The 23,391-nt window shown below is 44.7% G+C and overlaps 1 protein-coding gene across 1 annotated transcript in view; it reads right to left on the bottom strand.

Moving 5' to 3' along the window:
* The window catches only part of LOC147709470 (L-gulonolactone oxidase-like), a 722,418-nt gene that overhangs the window by 609,478 nt on the left and 89,549 nt on the right, over positions 1 to 23,391 (bottom strand). Inside the window, exon 3 of the mRNA XM_086928034.1 lies at positions 9,755 to 9,880. Coding sequence (XP_086784160.1) covers positions 9,755 to 9,880 — 126 coding nt within the window. The remainder of the gene's footprint in view (positions 1 to 9,754; positions 9,881 to 23,391) is intronic.

The raw sequence follows: 23,391 nt of genomic DNA, 5'->3' as shown, positions 1-23,391 counted from the left end.
CGGCTGAGGCAAGACAGCCCCCCCTCTTCTCTTGACATGTGGCGGGACTATCTGGAACTGTCCAGGCGTCGACATGTGGCGGCACTACCTGTAACTATCCAGGAATTTGACATGTGGCGGGACTACTTGATTTGCCGCCATTCTCGTCCCCGGCTTCGGCCTTCTTCGTGGATCGGACCAGGCGAGAGACAGAAGGGGGGGGTGGTCGGTGGCTGAGGCAAGACAGCCCCCCCCCCCCGTGGCCTGCAGGGCAGCAGAAGAGGAGAGAAGGAGAGGACTCTGCCATTCTTTGGACCGCCTGCCCAACATCATCTCCTCCCGACCGTGGTCAGGCGAGCCCCTCGTGCCTCGAGGCCTCGCCTTCCGGATGGGCGTAACCGCGGACCTGTTGCACTTTGGGAGCTTCCGGAATGGGGGTAGGTACCTATTGGATTGTTTCTATTTCATGTGACCGTTATTTGGGCGTGGCGGGCAATGAGGCAGACATGTTGGGAGCAGGAACAGGCAGTGAAGCCTAGCTACCTCGTGGCTATTCCTTCAAACTTTTCACCATTTTATATTTCTTGTTACGAACTATTTCTAATGTTTCTTATTTTTAGTGAAGTCAAAAGCTCATCAGGGGGTTACTGACTTAGCCTGATTTCTTTTTATTTTTCCTTCTCTTCCTTAGCGTGTTTCGAGCTAAAGCTTTCTGTTAGTAGGGAACGGTGATCACTTCATATTTTTTATGTGTGCTTTTCACTAGGGGGTACTTCTGGACGGACCAGACGAGTTCCCTCCAATAAATGGTCCGGGGTGGAACGAGATTATCGATCAAAAGGGGAACATATATTCCTTCATTAGGGTATCATCCTGGACAGACCGAGCGATGTACTTCCATTTACTAGGGTAGCCTCCTGGACGGACCAGATGGTCTACTTCCACTAAATGGCCCATGAGCGGGGAGCATATGTCCTCCATAAGGGTAGTCTCCTGGGCGGACCATGCGAGCTACCCCCCAAACAGTGGGGAGTGGGTAGGACTGACGAATTCACAAAGGGGCATAACCTACCCTTTACTACTTGCAAAGACTAGATAGAATATTCCTATTCCACGTTGTTTGCAAGTAGAAAATACCTCAAACGAAACAATTCCTGGAACAACAATGTCCAGGCAACCAACCAATCAGTGGGGAGAAAAACAGGCATGACGGATTACAACGGGGACAAATGTCTGCATTACCTGCCCTTCGCTATCCAAAAAGGAAGACAGAATATTTCTACTCGCCTCAGTTTGTAGACAGGGAAGATCTCAAAGAACAACAATCGATTATTAATCGACTTCAAACAATTCTCAAAGAACAACAATCGATTATTAATCGACTTCAAACAATTCTCAAAGAACAACAATCGATTATTAATCGACTTCAAACAATTCAGTGGGGAGAAAAGTAGGCATGACGGATTAATACCGGGGACAAAAGTCTGCATTACCTACCCTTCTCTATCTGCAAAGAGGGACGACGTTCCTATTCGCCGCTGTTTGCAAACAGAGAATGTCTCGTTCTCAGAAGAGAACCAATATGTCAAGTAGCCCTCAAAGCTAAATGAACCAATACCAACAATTTCGGTATACAAATACCGATTTTCAATACAAACAATCAATCAATCAGGTGGATAGAACCACCCTACCAATCAGGCGTAAGAACGCCCTACTTAATCTTACCCGGACCGGACCATACGGACAGTTCTTCGACTTCCTCCTCCAGCGCCCGATCGTTCTCTTACTCCATGTAGCATTCCTGTGGGATTCCAGTCAGGACAATAGGTCACTCAAGAGAGGTCAGTTCAGAATTGGTGAAGTTCTGTCGATCGGCCGCCGGGCGAGGGCCCTCTCAAGGCAGGCATGCCCCGATCATTTAGATGTTCACTTCTTCGTCTGGATCTCTCTTATCGGACCCTATGTCACTGATGGACCCCGCGTTGGGACGCCAATTGTTGAAAACGAGCCCATAATCCTATCGATGCCCAGGCCGCTGGCGCAAACCGCCTCTTAGTTCCCATGTTGAATAGTTACCAAAATAAAGAGACGGGCGCTGGAAGCAGGAATCAAGAACAGAGTTTATTTCTCATGAGGAGAGCCAGTCATTTCGGACACGAAACACAGTGTCTTTCGGGAGGTGCTCTAACAAGTGAGCTGAGACTCTTGTTTTTATACCTTACAGAACACTCGTTAACACAATCAGGACTGTATGACGCAAGAGAAAGACATCCCTATAATCCTCGTGGTGATCCTATAATCCTCGTGGTGATCCTACCCCATATACATTCACAATGGGGACCCTTGACCTGCTGATAAGAGGGGAGGGCAATCACGCAGCTGAGTGTTTCGTAGGATGTGTACGCCTGATCATAGCCCAGGGGGTGGGGTGGCTAAGACCAATAGAGGATCCTTTGAAGAGGAGTGACTTCATGCAATAAGGGCAGTAAATGGTATCTCCCGGCTCAGGCGATGGCCTCGGACATGTGTGGTCAGCCGGACTCGGGGGAAAAGGGTCATCAAAGGAGTGGTATTCATGCCGCGTGGACAATCGAGCGCGGAGGGAAGGCTTGTCAACAGAGGGGCATTCATGGAAGGGAAGGAGGTGTTGGTCAGGCGCGGCCGTGACTCTCAAGGACAGGGTCTTGCAGAAGAAGAAGGTTTATGACTTGCCCACGTGAGGAGAAGGGAGGGGTAGCCAGGGTGGACACAGGGACAGAGTCACACAGAGAGAGAGAGAGAGATCTTATGACCCGTACATGAGAGAGCGGGGGCAGTCAGGTGCAGCTGGGGAGGGCTACGTCAGCTAAGGCGAAGGATGCCTCTCCAAGAAGGAATGGGGGGTTTTGTGCGAGTCAAGTGGGAGAGTTGCCTTTCACAGCGGGGTCGCGCAGAGGGAGAGGGTTTCATGGTCTATGCATGAGAGAGGGGGGGGGGGTTAAGATACGCGCAGGAGGGAAACCGGGGATCTCAATGGGTAAAAGGCCATGGTGCCTAAACTGGCTGTACATACGTATAGGGGTAGGGGCTCTCACTGGCAGAGTGATACGGCCAATAGTTTACAGTATTCATGGTGCTCACAGGGAGAGGAGTGGGAGAAGAAGGGGAATGAATGCTGTCTATGTACATCAATTTCTTCAACTTTCACATACGAGGGAGGTAAAAAAAGAAGTATATCATCTGCATATAGCGAGATGCGATCCTCCCAATCAATTGACCATTTCAGTCCTTGGATAATGGGGTCTTGTCGGATCCAGGCCGCCAGAGATTCGCGGGAAAGAGCAAATAATAATGGTGACAGCGGACACTCTTGTCGGGTACTGCGGCTACTACTACACTACACTACTACTTGTGCATGTGGTGGTGCATACAGCAGCCTAATCCAGGACACAAAAGCAGGCCCGAAACCTAGTTTCTCAAGCACCTCCATCAGATAGGGCCACTGTATTGTATCGAAGGCCATCGAGGCATCTAAGGACAGTATAATGGCGTCTTCTTGGATCGTAGCCACCCTGCCCAAGACACCATGTACTCGCTGCATATTAAGGGCTGTGTTTCGCTGAGGCATGAACTTGATTGATCAGCAAGCACCAAACAATTTATGACCTTAACTAGTCTAGTTGCAAATAACTTTGCGAGGATTTTGGGTTCCGCGTTGAAAAGAGATATAAGTCTGTATGCGGAGTACAAATTCCTAGGTTTGCCTTCCTTATGAATAACTACCAGAGAGGCCAAGCGCTGATCTGGTGGGAGTGAGCCTATATCTCTGCATTCTTCATAAATTGCCTTCAAGTGTGGGGAGAGCAGGTCCGGGCATAGCTTGTCTAATTTGATGGGGAGCCCATTGGGACCCATGGCTTTCCCTAGTTTAAGACTCCAAATGGCCTGTGCTATCTCTTCAGTCGTTATAATACTGTCCAGATACAACTTGTCGTCAGGGGAAAGCATAGGCAGTCTAATATCTAGCAGGAGGGCTATAGAGTCCTCCTCCTCCAGGGGCGATATGGATTTGTATATTGTACTGAAGTGTTCTGCGAATGCATCTGTTATTGCTACGGGGTCACTAATCGTGTTACCGCCCTCAATCGTTAATTCGGGGACTAGTATACTGGCTCTCTCTTTCTTATAAAGCCAGGCGATCAATTTGCCGGCCTTATCCCCTTATTCGTAGATTTTACCTTCTCTTTCTGCGCCCCATTCCCTGGCTTTATCTGTTGCTATGTGTTTGTATTCTTCCCTTTTGAAGTGTTGGAGGTGCAGTGTGTCCGGAGATGGAGCCTCCGCTGAGAGCCTCTCAAGGTCCAAAATGTCAGACTCAATTTTCTCCAGTTCTTTGTGTTTCTCTTTCTTGGTTCCAGCTATGAGAGATATGGGACTACCCCGGACAACAGATTTAAAAGCCTCCCTCAGTATCTGCGGGGACTCAACCGAGCCCTGGTTCTCCTGTAAGTACAACCGGATAGATTTTAGGAGTGCTTTTTTAACCTGTGGATTACGCAAATATCACGGGTTGATTGGTGTGATCCTATCCGCCTGTATCTCTCCCAACCTCATTTGCACCCACAAGGGGGAGTGGTCCGAGATGCTCCTAGCTAGGTGTTTGGCCTCTCAGATGTAAGACGTTTGTGTAGCAGGGGTAAGTACATAGTCGATGCGAGAGAGGCTCTTGCGTGCTCCTAAAAAAAAGCGTATTGTGTACTGGTAGGGTGAAATGTCCTCCACGTGTCTGTAAGCCCCAGGGAGTCGAGAAAATCAGGCGACCCAACTTGCTGCCATTAATCAAGCCACTTACCGCGACCCCCATGATCCGGGATACGCCATGGATAGATGGCTCCTTCTGGGCGGTAAACAGCCATTACTACGCAAGTGTTTGTTCGCATACCATTACTACGCATTTGTACCAACGCATGCGCTGTAACAACGCGTAGACTTTTCTACGCATGTTATTACTACTCATGCGCTGTTACAACGCATGCGTTGTATTCGACTCAGCAAGATGGCGGGGAGAGGTGCTGTTGAGGATCCGGCGCATGACAGTGGGGAGTGGAGAAGAAACAGCAAGATGGCGAGAGGTGCTGGTGATGACCCGGGCGCAAGATGGCTGCTCCCGGAATTTTGAGGCAGGAATGGATGATTGCAGTGATGACGGGCGATGAGGCAGCGATGACGGCAGTGAGGAGTGGAGAACAGCAGCCGAGGACAAGGGACGTGCACTGAGGAGAGAGAGGTAAGAGGGGCTATGATTTGTGTTTGGGGAGTAGTGCGGGTCGTGCAGTGTAGTGTTTGTGTGTAGGGACAGGAGTGGGGAATGGGGAGGGTCGTGCAGGGGGTGGTGTTTTATGGTTTAGGGTAGTGTTATAGTGTATGTGTAGGGTAGAGGGTAGTGTTTTAGGGTTTAGGGTAGTGCTGTAGTGTATGTGTCGTGTAGGGTAGTGTTTTAGGGTTTAGGGTAGTGTTGTAGTGTATGTGTAGTGCAGGGAAGTGTTTTAGGGTTTAGGGTAGTGTTGTAGTGTATGTGTAGTGCAGGTGTAGTGTTTTAGGGTTTAGGGTAGTGTTGTAGTGTATGTGTAGTGTAGGGTACTGTTTTAGGGTAGTGGTGTTGTGTATGTGTAGTGTAGGGGGTGGTGTTTTAGGGTTTAAGGTAGTGTTGTAGTGTATGTGTAGTTTAGGGTACTGTTTTAGGGTTTAGGGTGGTGTTGTAGTGTATGTGTAGTGTAGGGTAGCGTTTTAGGGTTTAGGGTATTGTTGTAGTGTATGTGTTGTGTAGGGTAGTATTTTAGAGTTTAGGGTAGTGTTGTAGTGTATGTGTAGTGTAGGGTGTAGTATTTTAGGGTTTAGGGTATTGTTGTAGTGTATGTGTAGTGTTTGGGCAGTATTTTAGGGTTTAGGGTAGTGTCAGTGGGGTCGTACAGAGTAGTGTTAGAGTGAAGTGCACGGATTGGGGGAAGGGGGTCGGTTGTGTAGGGGTAGAGTTTTAAGGTTTAGGGTAGTGTAGTGTTAGAGTAGTGTAGGGTAGAGTAGTGTTTGAGGTTTACTGTATGATCAGAAATGTAAATCTTATCCAAAAGCTATTTAAAAAAAAACCAGAATCTGTATGCGTACTAAAACGCTGCGAAGTAATGTACTGCTAAGTAATGCCACTTTAATGGTTTTCAATGTTTATGCGAAGTAATGGCATGCGTTATAAAATGCTGCTAAATAAAGGCACTTGCAAAGTCAAAACTTCATAGAAAAAGCATGCTAAGTAATTGCATGCTAAGTAACATCATACATTCCTTCCGGGCGGGAACTTCAATGTAGCATTGTACTCCCCTAGGACTAAATTGACGCTCACTGGCACAACCAATCATGTGGTAAGGATTTGGCATGACGTTCAGAAAAGTTTTGGTTAGAGGGATCGACTAACCCTTGCCACCCCTCTATGGGACTCAGAACAACTAGGTTGGCTGCGGTCTTCTAAAGGTTTTGATAAATGGGACCTCATTGGCATATCGCGCATAGGTGATCTCTGGTCAAGGGAGAGGTTGTGCCGTTTTTGGAGTTAAAGCAACAATATGATATGACAGACATGGAATTCTTCTGATACTTGCAGATCCGCCACGCTCCTTACGCGGATATACCAAAGGGCGCCCCCCTCCCAGACGCCTCCCCACTAGAGGATAGACTCTATCCTCTAGTGGATACTTGCCTGCGAAAGCAGTCTCCCTTACCTATAAGAAACTATTGCACCACACCTCTGACCCCCTAGAGAAACTTATGGAACACTGGGTGGCAGATGGACTAGAAATAGATGACGATGAGTGACGGGAGGCATTAGCGTCCCCCCAAGGTGGGTATCTCTGGACGATTACGGTTGGTCCGACTCAAGATCCCCCATAGGTTTTATATTACAGGATCACAGTTGGTACGAATGGAGAGAGAAGGTGGGAGTGAGTGTCGCAGAGGGTGTGGACTGACAGGCACATATATGCACATACTTTGGGAATGCGATCATGTTCAACGGTTTTGGCAAGCGATACATCGGACCTTCAGGGCGGTCCTAAGCAAAAACATACACCTGAGGCTAAGCGTTGCCTCCTCAACATATGGGAGTCCACTGACCTTACTACTTCCGAAAAAACCTGGGTGACCTTGGGTCTAACAGCGGCAAAAAGGGACATGCACAACACTGGGGGTCTGCCACACCACCGACATTGTCAAAATAGAAACAGAATATTGACTGGTGCATGTTCCGGGAAAATACTGTGTACTCTGCACGGGGATGTATCAAAAAATGGCCACCAATTTGGGGTGTCTGAAATGCCTATAGAGGAGATATATGTGAAGCACCCATGATACAAACAGATGAGTCAGACCTATCTTCTTAAGTCCAAGTTATGAAAATGTCCAGCAATGTGATATTGAAGTTTGCTGTATGTGTATTGTAGAGGTATATTGTATTGAATTTCTATATTGCAATGCCGCTGTCTCTTGATATTTTCAATAAATAAAATTTCCAAAAAGATCACACAGATCCCTTCTGAGCCAGTGCAGTGCAGACAACATGATCATGATACGGCCCTTGGTGTCTCAGTGAGTTAATCACTTTCTGTGACCTGCTGATTAATCGTTTTGGTCCTGTTAAGGATGACTTAGCACATCAGGGTGTGTCCCAGAGTATGCTGACAAAAGTATCAAACGTCTTAACGTCATACATAAAAATATCCTCCCCTTGGTGTGGATTGCATTGCAGACTTAAGTACGGATGACTCTGGCTGGCCCTTGGCTTGGCGCTCTCAGTGGTGGTACCAGGGCCGGACTGGCCATAGCGGGCACCGGGCAATCCCCCGGTGCGCCGCACGGGTGGGGGCCGGTTTTGGGCCCCTGGGGGCCGATTTTGTTACAGGGCCGATTTTGCAGCATAGCAAAGTGTGGGGCGGGCGGGCCGAGCACTGTGCCAGGGCCGGTTGTGGTTCCCAGTCCGGCCCTGGGTGGTACCCAGAAATGACCCAGATGGCACACCCCATCACACATCATTATTATGAAGTATCAATAGTCTCCAGCTTTGGCTTGTGGTGCAACAGCTTAATAATGTTGCTCCTTTATTATCTGCACAGTCATACTTTTATTAAGGGGTATCAGCCTTACACCTTAGATGCAGCTTGCGGCCTCTCCTTTGCAACAACTATCATAGCATCATCTGAAAAGGGCATTCTGAAATTAAGCTAATCTTGGGCATTTGCAAGAACTAGATCATGAACCCCTGATGTTCAAAAAAGATTGATAAACCACTCTATGCAGGCCCTCCGATGCTATATGAAGTATTATTATGTATTATTCTGTGGCATCCATGCGACTTGCTGATACCCCACCACGAACTCTCTTTTCTGTGTGTCTGTTCAGCTGTACTGTTTTGCTGGTACAAAATCCTATTTAAAAAGTTTGAAATAAAAAATATTGACAAATCACTATCATATCCCTTAATTTCGTTATGTGTGAGGTCATACACGATGAAAGTGTGGGAAATATCACTTTTACCACACATAAATGTTGATGAAAATGATAATACTACCCACTTAATCCTTGAATGGCTAGGTCAGTATTAACCAATGTCTGCCACTGATTTTAATCGCCGATGAATTTTTTTTTACTGCTTCTCGATTTTTGTTACCCTTCATGATGATTGGTATGTTTCCCACTTTACCTTCACATATATATATATATTTTTTTTAAGTTTTATATTGCGCAAACTAGACTTGAGAAATCAGGTATCAGAGCGCTTTAAATGAGCACCAGTGTTTTTCCCTGCATTGTGAAGTATTTTTCACTACATAATTTGGTCATTTTCATTCTAATCGAATCCACTCACGTTGGAAAACGTATGCAGAATATTTTTTTTCAAATACAGGATCGACTTACAAGTTCGTACCCTTGGAGAAGAGAGAGTGCATTTCTTTGTAGTTAGGCACATGGAGCCACATGTATGTACCTTTTTAAAGGTCGCAAACGGGCCGTTTGAGACCGGAAAAAAGGTTTTTCCAATGAGCCAACCCTATTTTGCGATTCAGAAACCTATAACTGAATTGCAAAATGGGTTTGCGATTCCATATTAGAAAGGGGTGTGTTTAAGGCCTCCCCTCCCAATATCAAACCGCAGCGGCATGTAGGAATGTTTTGTGACCAAAATGCGGTTGCAAAACATTCACATTTACCACCTACTTCAAGGTAGCACCACTACCTGCTCTTAAAAAATGAAGAGAAACCTTTTCATTTTTCTTTATTAAACGCAAACCATTTTCCTTCACGGAAAACGGGCTGCATTTTAAAAAAAAACATTTTCTTTAGTTTAAAGCAATCAAGGACATGGTGGTCTGCTGGCCCCAGCAGGCCACCATACCCATGATTTTAGCGACTCCTAATAGGTCGCAAATTGTGACCTACCTCATTAATTTTCATGAAGTAGGTTGATTTGCAACCCACTAGGAATCGCTGTAGGAAACTCCTAGAGTTTCATACATTGGGAATAGCGATTACCTAATAGCGATTCACAGAAAATCGCAATGAAGTAATCGCTATTCTCAAATTTGATACACGTGGCCCATGGTTTCTGCCTGTGCTCAGGGCTCCCAATGAAGGTGCATTCTGGAGTAGAACAGGGCTCTGCGTCGATATTCAATTAGGGGATATGTGTTAACTAGTGGAACGATGGAGTACATCTCAAGGAAATACAATTGTGCAAAAGTGAAAATGGTGTTACCTTGAGGACTTTGTTCATTTTATCCATCTTGATCATGTAGTCATCAGTGCAGGCAATGTCGGAGGGGGAGTGCCCACCTCCCACCACCTTCACCCGCTTACTCCGCTGCCTTGCCAGGTCAAGAATCTGTAAAGAGAGCAAAAACACAGTCAGTACCATAAAAGTAGGCACAAATCAGCTCCCAGGTTTATATGCAATATACCACCATCAGTTTGTTACCAACGATCATTAAAATAAATTAAATACTTGTTCCTTTAAACTCTGCCATGAGCGGTCCAAGCCAAGCGGCGAAAGAAGAAGGGTTGTGCACGGGGCTAGCTACCCCGCCATGCAAGTAATCCTAGCTGCAAAAACATCAACCAAAAGACACCGCAGCATTGGAGAGAGCGGAATCTCCTTCACTGAGAGCTATAATGCCTTGTGATGATAGCCGGAGATCCCTGAAAGCCACACAGCTGAGTCACATGCTTTCGACTAAGACTATCGCCATCAGGACTTGGAACATGAGGACCATGTAGGAGACAGGCAAGACAGCTCAAGTGGCAGCTGACATGAAACAAGTATTTGCAATGCAATCGGTCTTGCATTTGGGACCTTATATGTATTTACCTTTGCAGTACATTAGCCTAGGTGCTGAAACATCTACTGTTCTTTAACATGGAGGGAAAGTAAGCACCAAACTGCGTGACACACCAGGTATGGGAACATATGGAGAGAAATATTGCCTTTTTAATATAACGTCAGGGCCTTCGGTGGTCATATCACTGAAAATACAAGATTTGAAAAATATATTATTGTCTGCGGGTACTCGTGGAAGACAATTTCTATGGACTGGACTCTGGAAAATGCTAAAGCAATTCCGGTATTTTACTGACCTCTGCTGGTAGTTTTCTATCAAGACAGTTAAATAGAGGCAGTTGAATAGAAAAAAAATGTCCCTAAGCAGAAGCAGATAAGTCCTAGGGCTGATCTCCAGAGCCCACAAAGTGCATACACACATAAGTATATAATAAAGTATATATAAAAGGTCTGGAATGCTCAACTTAAAAATACAGCCTTGCCCTGATTGGCATCAACAAGACCAGATGGACACAGTCCGGATAGTGCAGACTAGCTACAGGAGGAATGCTGCTGTATTCTGGACATGAGGAAGATAATGCCCCACATATTCATGGAGATGCTAGCAGCAGTTGCCAATAGAGTTCTGATTGAATGGGAAGCCTACAGTCCCAGAATCCTCACAGTGATCTTTAACACAAAGAAAAAGAGGATTAACCTGAATGTTATCCGTTGCTATGCACCTACAAATGACAGCAGAGAAGAGGAAAAAGAACAATTTTACAACAGACTCCAGTCCATCCTGGAGAAATGCCTTGAAAGAGACATCACAATCCTGATGAGGGACCTCAATGCCAAGATTAGAAGCAACAACACTGGATACAAAGAAGTAATGGGCAACCATGGTCTTGGTGACATTAATGAGAATGGTGAAAGGCTTGTAGATCTCTGTGCCCTGAACAGTCTGGTGATAGGCAGTAGCATTTTCCCACACAAAAGAGTCTTCAAGTCTGCATTTCCAAGACGTTCGAGAGGTACCTGCAGAATGTGAGAGTGATGGTAGGAACGGACATGACATCAGACCATTACTATGTCAGGGCCAGGCCCAAGCTGATGAAAGCATGGTTAGAACTGACAAACCAACGTCAGCAATATAACATCACCCTCCACAAAGATGCAAAGAAATGGAGTGAATACTCAGTCACCTTCAGTAACAAAGTTTCAAGTCCTGCAAGAACTGTAGAGTGACAGAGACCCACTCAAAAGTAAGTGGGAGACGATCAAAGAAACAGTGTATTCTTTTGTGTGCCAGGAGGTACTGGATCCCATGAAACACTGCATAAAGAATAGATCTCCACCAAAACTCTCTGCAAAATCTAAGACAGAAAGGAAAAGAAAGCTGCAGGCAACACCAGCCACACAAGAGCAGAAAAAGCGAAAGCTCAAGGAGAATACTCCAAAACCAACAAGCAAGCAGAGAGAAGCCAAAGGGCAGACAAGTGAAGATTCATCTATGGTCTTGCCACAGAAGCCCAGGAAGCAGCGGCCCATGGAAACTTGACAGAATTCTATGACACATGACAGCAAGTCAGTAAGACCTTTTATAGACACAGCTGGGAAGATAATCACGGGTAACAAAGGCCAACAATGAGGGTGGGTGGAGCACTTTGAAGAACTGCTGAACCAGCACGTTCCACAGTCTCCAGCAGACATACAGCCAGCTGACAAGGACTTAACAATTGACTTTGAAGCAGACCATCCAAGGAAGAAGTACGGCAATCCATCAAACATCTAAGAAATGGGAAGGTAGCAGAACCTGACAACACTCCTGCAGAGGCACTGAAGGCAGACATTGAAAAATCAGTAGACATGCTTTACCCCATCAAGATTCCCGAGAAAGGTTACCTGAGTAACTACGCAGACTACAGAGGGTAAACTCTTCTTTTAACTCCAGGCAAAGTGTTCAACAGAGTTATCCTGATCAGAATGGAGGCACAAGTTGATGCTCAGTTGAGGGACCAGTAAGATGGCTTCCACAAAGGTAGATCCTGCACAGACCAGGCTGCAACACTGCGCATCTACATTGAGCAGTCAGAATGGAACTCGCCCATCTATGTGAACTTCTTTGACTATGAGAAGTCATTCGGCCGCTTGGCCAGAGAGACCCTTTGGAAACTCCTCTGCCACTATGGTGTGCCAAATAAACTTGTAAGAATCATCAGGAACCCTTACGAGGGAATGACCTTCAAGATAGTCCATGGAAGACAACTCATAGAAGTCGTCCAAGGAGAGGCGTTTGCCTAACGGCTAGGGCGGTCCACCTCGAATCTGGGGAGCTGGGTTCGAGTCTCCGCAAAGACGCTGAACATCCTGTGATTCTGCGCAAATCACTTAATATCCCTGTGCCCAACAAAAATGAATCTGTCCTTATGTAATGCAGCTGTTGCTATGTGAAGCACTCTGATACCCGATTTGGGCCAAGTTTGCGCTATATAAAACTCTGTAAAATAAAAATAAAAGGACTGGAGTTTGCCAGTGTTGTTTGCTCTACCTTTTCTCTTCCTGCCAGCAATAGACTAGATAATGAATCCATCCACAGCAAGGAGAAGGAATGGGATCAAGTGGACACCTTAGACGCAGATCGACGACCTGGACTTTGCCGACAACATGCCCTAACTCTCCCATACCCATCTGCAGATGCAAGACAAGACTAACAATGTGGAAGCCATAGCAGCACAAGTTGGCCTCAACATCCACAAACGAAAAACCAATATCCTAATGGCTGACACGGCCAGCTGAACTGCAGTCACTCTTGCAGGCGATGCCCTTGAAGAGGTTGAGGCCTTCACCTACCTGGGCAGTGTCATAGACCAGCAGGGCACGACAGATGCTGATATCAAGGCAAGAATTGGCAAAGCTGGGCTGCCTTCATTCAGCTAAAGAAGATCTGGTGCTCCAAGGACCTAACACTGCAAACCAAGATCAACGTAAAATCGGTTCTTCTGTATTGAGCAGAAAGTTGGAGGACAACACTGGCCACCACCAACAAAGTCAAGACCTTCATCAACACCTGTCTGAGGAAAATCCTCCAAATCCGCTGGCCAAACATCATCAGCAACAATGACCTATGGAAGAAGACTTTCAAACTCTCTGTTCTTGAAGAAATCAGGTAAAGACGCAGGGGCTGGATACGCCACACCCTACGCGAGCCTGCATCAAACATCACTGGGCAAGCCCTGACCTAGAACCCTCAAGAGAAAAGGAAAAGAGGAAGGCCAAGAAACACCTGGAGCTCAGGTCCGAAGTCTGACTGCAAGGAGAGGGGTTAGACCTGGAGTCCGAATGAAAGAAAAGCCCAGGAAAGAAATGGCTGGAGAGTCCTGATTGATGACCTATACCCCAGTGATTTGGAAAATGAAATGAGATGAGGTAAGAGGGAGATAAAGAACCAGTTGACCTGGAGATGTGACTAATGCATTCTTAGGGATACAGTTGCTAAACAAAATATAATTGAACAAATTAGAATTCTTACAATTCTACAACACAAAGGACTGCCCCTAATTAACAATTTGAGATCCTTGAAAAGCAGTCCAGAGAGGGATGTGCATTGCAGAAGCAGCAAGGCTTAGGAAACTGAGAGAGATTACCAAGATTTCTGCTGGGAGCTCAAGAAGGCAAAGCCACAGAAAATATAGCCCAAAGTATTAGCTACCCGGAGTCAATTGCAGCTTAAGGATTTGAAAAAAAGGAGAATAAACTTTAGGGAGCATTCAAAAATGCTATTGTGACTATGAAAACATAGCTGGGAGAATGTCAACAGCCAAATTGAAATAATACCAAGTTCAGACATACCTTAAGTCAAACAAAGATAGGAGGGAACCCTGAGAACACAAGACAATGATTAACTTGAGACCATTAGAGGCTTTTTCCAAAATCTTTGCTCAAAAGAACAGGTAGATTGTATACAAAGAAAACACGTCTTTCAATTAATTTCCTTTCACTTAATCAAGTTTCTAAAGAACAAATAAAGGCTCTTGAGCAGCCAAACTCTCACTAGGACGTCCCAAAGCAATTAAAACATTATGACTACTATGTATGGCTTCCTCCTTCTGAATTGCATAAAGAATGATCACCAGCTTGATCCCTAGCCCTTCAAATGTCTTTAAAGGAATAGCAAACAAGGGGTAGTGTCTGAATCTATGGCACAAGCAAGAATCACTCTCATAACTAAACTTGGGATAAACCCACAAGGAGTATCATTCAGTTTGGTGAGGTTTTACTCTTTATAATCAACCTGTGCAAATCTGAGATACTACGGAGCAACATTTCAGAAGAGCTAATCAGCTGGGTCAGCCACTGCCTGTTTAGTGAGTACCGGTGGGGCAGAAAGGCGGGCGGGGGAGGGTCAGGGTGGGAGGTGCTAAAAACCGGAATATGGATAATTGGAGGTAAGTAAACAATTTAATTAATAAAATGAATTTCGTAGCGTGCCGTGCATCGCAAAATGCGATGCAGCACGCGCTACAAAATTTGTTTTATTATTTAAATTGTTTACTTACCTCCCATTATTCATATTCCGTTTTTGATAAACCCCCACCTTGGCCCTCCACTGCCCCGCCTTTCTGCCCCACCGGAATTCACTCCACGGTCCGCGGCTGAGCTGGGTACAAGTGCATTTCCTTCTTTACCAAAGTGAAAGCACAATCAAATATTTAGGGGCCACTTGAACTTAAGAATAGCCAATGCATACAGAGATAACATTACACCACAATTAACAGGTATTGAATCAGTGCTGGCACACTTAGTCATTTCTTGGTTTGTCCAGATTTCAACAATAAAAAAAAATACTATATCACTTGGACCATGCCCCAAACATTTCCCTCCTAATTCCTGCTCCAACTCCAGCAGGCTTGCACCCTACAAATAGGTGGGGAGGAAGCCAACACAATTAGCTTTTGTTCAGCCAGTCCGGGGGCACACAAGTGCCACATCTTTTTTACCCTCTAGAATTGTCCAAAGCAGATATTGTAAAGAATTGATGTTTCCTTGATCATACACTAGCAGAAACTAACTCTGGGAAATAGCATAGATAAATACTAATAATAAACTAACTAATGTGTCCCTTTCCCCAAACACAAAAGTGACTTTGAGAGTCTGAGAGCAGGTAGATGCCAAAATGGGCCTCACCTCCCTACCAGATATGTTTAACCTGATGTTAGGGAACCCAGCATTTACACGGGGCTCACCAGTGAATCTATCAGGGCTGTGGTAAATTGGGCCACCTATTTTTCAAGGGTAAGATCAAAATGTCTGAAGAGATTCAGGTGCATTTTTGGTCCGATAAATAGAATGCTATAGATATCTGCAGATACTCCATTCTTATGTAAAGAAAGCATCCACATGATTGTTGGTCTTTTTTGACAAATTATGCCAAAAAACAACATTTGAAAAGTGTTAGACCTGTCAGACTTAGGGTGGTCTTCCCCCAAACGTTTTGCCTTGCTCCCCCCGTTTTTTGCTGAACTGGCTTTGGCTTGCAATAGAAGTCTGAGCACTTTACAACTTCTAACCAGTTCTAAAGAGTGCCTGCTCACTTCTTCAAACTGGGTAGCATTGGTGTATCCCCAATCGGTATGTTTAATTTATTTATAAGTAGGACTGAGCAGAGCTTGTGGAGTATTGCTCGGCCACTCTTAGAAAGGTTCAGTGAACAAGCTCTCCGGCCTGTTGATGGGTGATAACAGCAACCTGCTCCTATGCGCGATCTTGAGTGTCTCAGATAGTTTCCCGTTAAACGTCGCTCTCTCAGTACCTTGCGGACCGTGCTCTCTGTCACACAGCAAACTCTTCTTTGTCTTTTGGGGTCTTCACTATGACTATGATGGTGTCGGAGCTCGGGCCGGGCTCCGGACTGCCTTTGGTCTCTGACATGGCGTCAACACCAGGGCAAAAGAAGTGCCAAGGATGTTCATGTGGAGAAAGTGAATAGGGCAGGTTCAGACCCTAGAATGCATGAAATTCAGTGGCAGTTGGAGTTGCTTCTCATTGATAGTGACTTATGCTCGACTATATGTGTTCTTCCAGTGGTTCTTTGTTAATTCTCCTTGAAAGAATGTATACATTACAAATATCACGTCTCGGGCTGTCATGGTCTGAAAACCCAAGGATGATATTTGGCGGCAGCAAATGAGGCAAACTGGGGCCGCTGGGCGTCAAGGCTCTGCGTTTTCAAACTCTGGTTGCAGCGGGATGTAGGATGAAAACAAAAGGCCACCTAGAGTCCTTCCTTCTTGATCTCTTGTCTGTCTCTACTCTCTCTTTCTCTCTCCAGTCTCCTGAAGACCCCTGTCTGCTGTATAAAGCTGGTGGAAGTGACAGAGACACCAGCAGCGGCCTCCCAGCCTAACAAAGGGTCTCCAAAGGCGGCCATTCACTGAGGAAATGCCCAGTGTCAAAAACAGTCTGTCCTGGCCTGTTTCTCGCTAAATACACAAGGTAACACCCAAAAAGAACAATGGCTGCATGCCAACCACAAAAGAGGAATTCCATCCACATTTCCTGCAAGTATCCTGTGCATGACAGGACAGTGGTTCCATCCAGATCTGGAACAACAATAGCCTCCTTACCATGAGTAGCGCCACCGGCAGCCACACGCCCATCGGCCAAGTGTCGAGTTTCCCTCAGAAAGTCGCTGAGGCTAGTCCAAAGTTAAACTGGCTGCAGGATCGGAAGTCAAAGGTTCAAAGCTTCAAAGGTTTTTATTTGCATAATTAGTTAAAATTAATACAAAATTTGCATAATAAAATAACGATACAAAATTTATTTAAAAAAATTACTAAAATGATTGTCTCTCGGCTATTGTTTTGTTTGGGGGCGGGGCTTGTGAGGTCCTGGGGTTAAGCTGGCCCTGTTTGCCCACCAACTGGATGGTCCTCATATTCTATTAGGTCTAAAAGTTTTCTTGCTTCTGCCAAGAATTTGACTCCACGGCATACTAGGATTATGTTGGAACCACCGAGTCAGCTTGTGACTGCGTGTCTGCAGGATCGAATGTTTAGAGCATTGAAGATGGGTTTCAATAAGAGTCGTCTCTGACTTATCAGGGCCGGACATAAGCAGAAAAGGTGGACAAGTGTTTAGGTTTTGTACCCGCAAAGGCGACATTGATTCGTCTGGTGTGATGATTTCCAGGACGGTAGTAAATCCTTTGTGACATGCATCCCCATCCAATAGGCTGTAAAAGACTATTTTAGATGACCACTGAAGTGGGATGTTAGATATGTGTGTGTTTTTGGGGTTGTGAAGCAGTTCAGGATGGTCCAGGCATGCCGCCGTTTTGCCAATAACTCTTTGTCCTCAAAAAGAGATTTCCATTTTGCTGCTGTATTGGCTGATTTTTTTAGACTTACTTTATCTGTCCCTGATTTCCAAGTGACTTCTAGCTCTAACTTTTCCACGCAGAATGTCAATTACTTTCCCCAATTGTTCATGGATTCAGTTTCCCCTCGTTTTTTAATTTCCTCCCAGCTTAGCCAGTCCAAGGAGTCAGGATCTGCAGATCTAAGTTTATGACAGAAGTTCACGAAGCTTCTGATTTTGCAGTCCAAATTCGAGCCTGACTTGTGCGGCTGAAGCAGATTTAGGAAGATTGAAGACCGCTTTATAAATTTTAATTTGTAGTTCATTTAATAGGTCCACCTCCTTACCGCAACGTGACTAAGCCATAAGATAAAGTAGGCATAATCTGTGCAGCCATTGTTTTTAATAAATGATTGTAGTTGGGGCAGTCCATTTAGAGAGCGATACGCGAAGATTAAAGATTGTACTTTTGCTTTGAGTGTTATTTTGTGGTCCTTATAATTTGCTCCTTTTGTTATTGTAATTCCCAAGTACTTATAGTGTTCTTGTTCTTTCACTGGTGCCCCTTGGGCCATCCATTTGTACTTTAAGTTTTGCCGGTCAACTAGGCGGACCACTTTAGTTTTCTCTTTGTTAAGTGCTAGGCCTTCCCGTTCTAGGTACAGAGTTAATTTATTAATAGCTCTTTGTAATCCAATAGGTGTCTTGCTCAATAATACAATATCGTCGGCATATTGTAAGTAATATATTGGATTGTTTGCCAAAAATGGGGAATGGTTGTCTGCTGATTCGATCGCGCTTGTGAGATCAGAGAGAAAAAGGTTAAAAAGGGTAGGGGCTAGTACACAGCCTTGCTTTAAGCCTTGGGGCGTTTGGATGCTACTGGTGGTACTGCCACCATTTCCCAACTTTACTCTTACCCAAGTACGGTGATGAAGAGCTTTGATGGCTCTTAGGAGATGGTAAGGCATCCCCCAAATCTCTAGTTTGCTCCACAAGCGCACTCTGTTTACCCGATCGAAGGCAGACTTGATGTCTATGAAACAGGCATACAAGCGAGTGCCATTTGCTATCGCTTGGTCCGTTAGGATAGACAGGCAGGTTAGGTTAGTTGTTGTTCCCATTCCTTACCTGAAGCCTGTTTTGGCATGGTCTTTGTTTCTGATATCCAGACTTGTAATTCATGTAAAATGCAAGAAGCGTAGAGTTTAGCCTCTACATCTAGTAAGGATATCAGTCTAAAATTTGCAGGATTGCGATGATCGCCATGCTTAAAAATTGGGTGGATGATACTTCCCTCCCAAGAGGTGGGTATCTCTGCGAGATTGTATATTCAAATGAACGGTGGCATTAGAATTTCTGCCCACAGATCCGGGTCATGCTTAAATATCGCATTCGGTAGCCCGTTTGGTCCTGCTGCACCCTCTGACTTTAGTCTTGAAATTATACCTCTTAGTTCAGTTTTGATGATTAAGCCAGCTGGGTCTGTTGACCCCTTGAGGGGTTTTTCCTGGTTGGATTTCCAATTGTCCTTCTTCGTCACTCCTTTTGGTTCCTCCAGGATGGCTTTAACTGCCCCTGAATCTTTAACAAGGCTTGTATTTGTATTGCTATATAGGATTTGCACATGTCTGATCCAGGTTTCTGCTCCAACCCCGGCTTCTTGTAGGATTTTTGCCCCTTGGTTAAGCTCGTTTATGATGCCCCAGAAGACCCTGCTATTAGGTTGTTTTCCCGCAATTAGCAGTTTATTCCAAATAGATTCTTTCTATGAATACTTTGCAGCCCTCAATGCCTTCATGTAGATGTTTTTTGCTCCCCTCAGATTAGGTTTGTTTACCACTAGCCCCGACATTTTTTGGCTTGCGACGGCTCGAACCTCCTTAGCGACCTTTCTATTTTCTGGCTCTTAAGTCCATGTTGAACCAGGGCTCCTTCTTGATGTTAAAGTTATTATGCTTCCCTTCCCTTGCTGGGAACTTTTGCTGCAGAACTCAAATCATTTGCTCCCAGCTCATTACGAGGTCCTCTTCGTTTTGAATTCCAAAATTGGCTATATGTGATTTTACTGTGTCCGTAATTTTGCCCAACCCCTCTCCGTGCCATTTTAATTTTTTCAAGTTGAACTTTGATGCATGATGCAGAAGGGCGGTCGTTGTTGGCGTCATACTTGGTGCAATATTCAAGGTTAGTATTTGTGGGAAGTGGTCGCTTTCTACCCGATGTTCTATGTGGAATGATTTGATGTTGGGAGTTAATTTGTCACTTACTAAGGAGTAGTCGATTATTGAGTGTACCCTGCCGCTCAGGTATGTAACCGCTGCCGGCATGTCCCCCTTAGTATTGCCATTCATAATCGCCAGACCATGATCTTTTAATCTGGTTGCATGCAAATTTTTTTCCACTACCATTTCCCGTCATCTTCACCTTCGCCTTGTTTTGATCAATAAGGGCGTTGTTGAAGTCCCCGGAAATTACCATTGGGTATTGCGAGTAGGTTCTTTGCATGGACTTGATAAGTGACAATAACGTTGCGTGTTTTTCTTTTTGTACCTTTTTGTCTGGATGGATGTAGATGTTAAATATTAACAATTTCCATGGTTCAGTCCCCGGTGGCGATACTTCTGTGATTTTGATCACTTGGGCCCACTTCAGGCTAACGTCTATTTCCTCAGATACCCAATTATATTTATGGGTTACGTAAGTTGATAGTCCACCACGAGGATGGCCATGCATGGAGAGTCTTTCTGCGTATGTTTGATGTTCATGGAAACCTTGGACTGGGGTTGATTGCAGTTTCCAAGATTCCTGAATCAGAATTATATCTTGTCGTTGGAAAAAAACTCTGGTTTCACTATCATGGGCCATTTCTCGAAAACCATGCACGTTCAATGAACAAATTGAAACTGATCAGTTCTTTGTTAGGTTGGGGGAGCGTTTTGTTGTGCTGGTTTACGGGGAAGTTTGGATCTGGGTTAGGTAGCTTTATTGCCGAGGACATTCGGTATCCATGACCAATCCGTTCTATCAGCGTGGTGAAAACCGTTTCTTTGAGCTTTACAACTTTCGCCTAATGGCTCTATCGTAGAAGCTCTGGCGCCACATAGACATGAGATGTTTTGACCTCTGCTCCCCTGTCCCTTGTCTTGGACAATTGTATTTGATTGTAGGGGATGGGGGTACCTTGGGCGCTTATGTCTCATTATTGATATTCCCCATGATTCAAACTGCGGTTTTTCAAGATATATCCTTTCTACCAGATCCTTTGAGGCCCAAGTTGTAACTGTTTCCTCAATCGCCCCATTGTTAGCATTTTGTTGAAATTCAACAGAGTTGAGGTCCTGGGAACTGATTTCTTTTAAAGCCGATAGTTCGTTAAACAGTTTTAACAAGTTGCCTCGATTTAAGAAATCCTGCAAACCCCTAGTTACATATTCGGGAATAAAAGTTAGCTTTAAATCAGACAACTCTGGGTAATTAGTTAGCTCCATTTGTGATGTTCCAGTTTTGCAAAGTAGTGAGTTATAGGGTTGCATTTGGGTTTGGGCTGAGTTGATTAACTTCGTTTGGGCCGTTCTTTGCTCCCCTTTGTAATAATGAACATTTGCGTTCCTTTGCTAGAACTGTGATTCATATGGGGGTTGAGGCTGTTTGAAATTCGGGTATTGCTACTGGTCCTTGAGTTTCATATGCATTACTTTCCAATATGGTAGAAAGTTGTTGCTCAATTGTAATTTTTGTACCGACATTGTGGCCCTCTTTGGAGTCACATTTAGAATCCAAACTATTTTTTACCCGGGCTGTGGTCGGCTCATGTTGCTCGATGCCTCCCTGTTTGACCACCTGTTTTGGCTTTATTTGTTCTTTTCCCGGTTCTGGAGCTTGTGATTGATGGTTCAATATTGTGAGCGTTTTACTAATTTCCATTGTGGAAGGGGATTTGGTTGATTTGGCTCCTGACCGGGGGCCATCACCCCTTGATATGAATGAAGTGTTTGAGTGGTCGAGTCGGTCTATGTGGATTTCCTCACTCACTGACGGCCCATTCAAAAGGTTAGATTTTTTTTGTTTGAGGGTATTGGTGTTAAAGATGGGGAAAGTTTTGCCCTGGTCTATATGTTGATTGTTCTTGTATTTGAGCCTTGCCCTCCTTGCCCTTTTCCTTTGTCTCTTTGTAGGATGCTCCTCAAATGTGGATTGGTGGGATGGTTCGATTTCTTCAATATTTGGGTCTCCTTTATCTGGGCCACATTCCTTTAGTAAGGGTACTTTATCCGTTATTTGTTCGCTTTTCTTTGGGCCGTTTGAGAGATTTCTCTTGCGCGACTGAGAGTTCTCCGGGGTTGGCTTAGTTTCTGTCATCTGGCTGTGGCCACGAGATTGTTTTACTTCCCCTAAAATGTCCATCAAAATGGTTGGGAGGCTTGCCAGCTTTTAAGGATCGGAAGTCTGCCACCTGCCCCAGCCTTTCTAGACTGCATTTGCCCTTCCCTAATATTTAAAGTTATTACCGGATGCGAGTTGCCCGAACACCCCTGGTGAAGTCCAAAGGTGGAACACATCGGAGCAGATGGTAAACAGCAAGAACGATTGGATTATAGGGCGAAATAACTCACACGCTGTCAAATGATAAACCCACCTATACAGTCACACAGCTTCACCAAGTGGAGCAAACACAGTAATATGCCCCTAGCTGCAGACGCAAATAAATGCTCTCTTCCTTGTCAATGAGGTGCTGGAACTTGAATAACTAAAATACCAGAGGTCCACATCTGTGCAATAAATGACGTGGAATGTGTTATATATGTCAGGTTATGGTATATTTTGTGTTGTTTCATTATGGTTGTTTTGTTTTAGTTGTTATGTCATGATATGTCATGTTGTGATTTCTTTGTAATCGGCACACAGGCTTGGTTTGTTTGACCTGTCTGTCAGAGAGCAAGAGAGGCCTTTAAAGCGATAACTGACAACTTTACCACACGCTAATGGAACACGTTCATGGTGTCCTGAGCAAAGAGCGTTTCTTTTTACAATAGAAATGTAATCTCATGCTTGTAAACTGTAGAATAAAAGTGGAAGCAAAAGGCACAATGACAGTTATCAGAGCAGCGGGAAACATCAAACCCTAAATCAAAATTTGATCAAGCATAAGAATTCCCAAATTGTTGCAAAATCCATATTCAAATTGCCAAAAAGATTAGGTATGGCGTGTAGAAGCAATTCATTTTCACAAATGAATGTATTTGTTAGCTATCAGTGTGCTCAGTCCTCTATTTAAAGCAAAAGACTCACAAGTAGTGGACTTTTCAATTTATTGATGCCACCATTTGAAATGAGATTACTGACTAAAACCAGTTCATTCAAAGTTTTTTTTTAGGGGGGAGTTGAACGTTCTTGGGTCAATACGCGCCTAGTTTATATTTGCACGCAAGTTGTGGCGCTTGAAGAAGAGATTCAATGGGGCTCGTTGTTTAATGGTCACACACTCTGCATGGGAGATTAGCATTCGCTTTTTAATGCAGTCAGTTCAGATGGAGATGAGTGTGTGACTGGGGCTTCATAACTGCAAATAGATAAACTTTTGCAAAGTTCACTATCGAGAGGCTTGTGTAGGTGTCAGACTCCCTAGTGACTCCCGCAATGCTGAAATTCATGTTTACCACAATAATTGGATTTGCACTTTCCGGATCACAAATTGCTAGAATACTGCATGTTGATGT

This window comes from Lissotriton vulgaris, chromosome 6 (genome assembly GCF_964263255.1).
Source record: "Lissotriton vulgaris chromosome 6, aLisVul1.2, whole genome shotgun sequence".
Taxonomy (NCBI): Eukaryota; Metazoa; Chordata; class Amphibia; order Caudata; family Salamandridae; genus Lissotriton; species Lissotriton vulgaris.
This window is presented reverse-complemented; position numbering and strand designations above follow the sequence as displayed.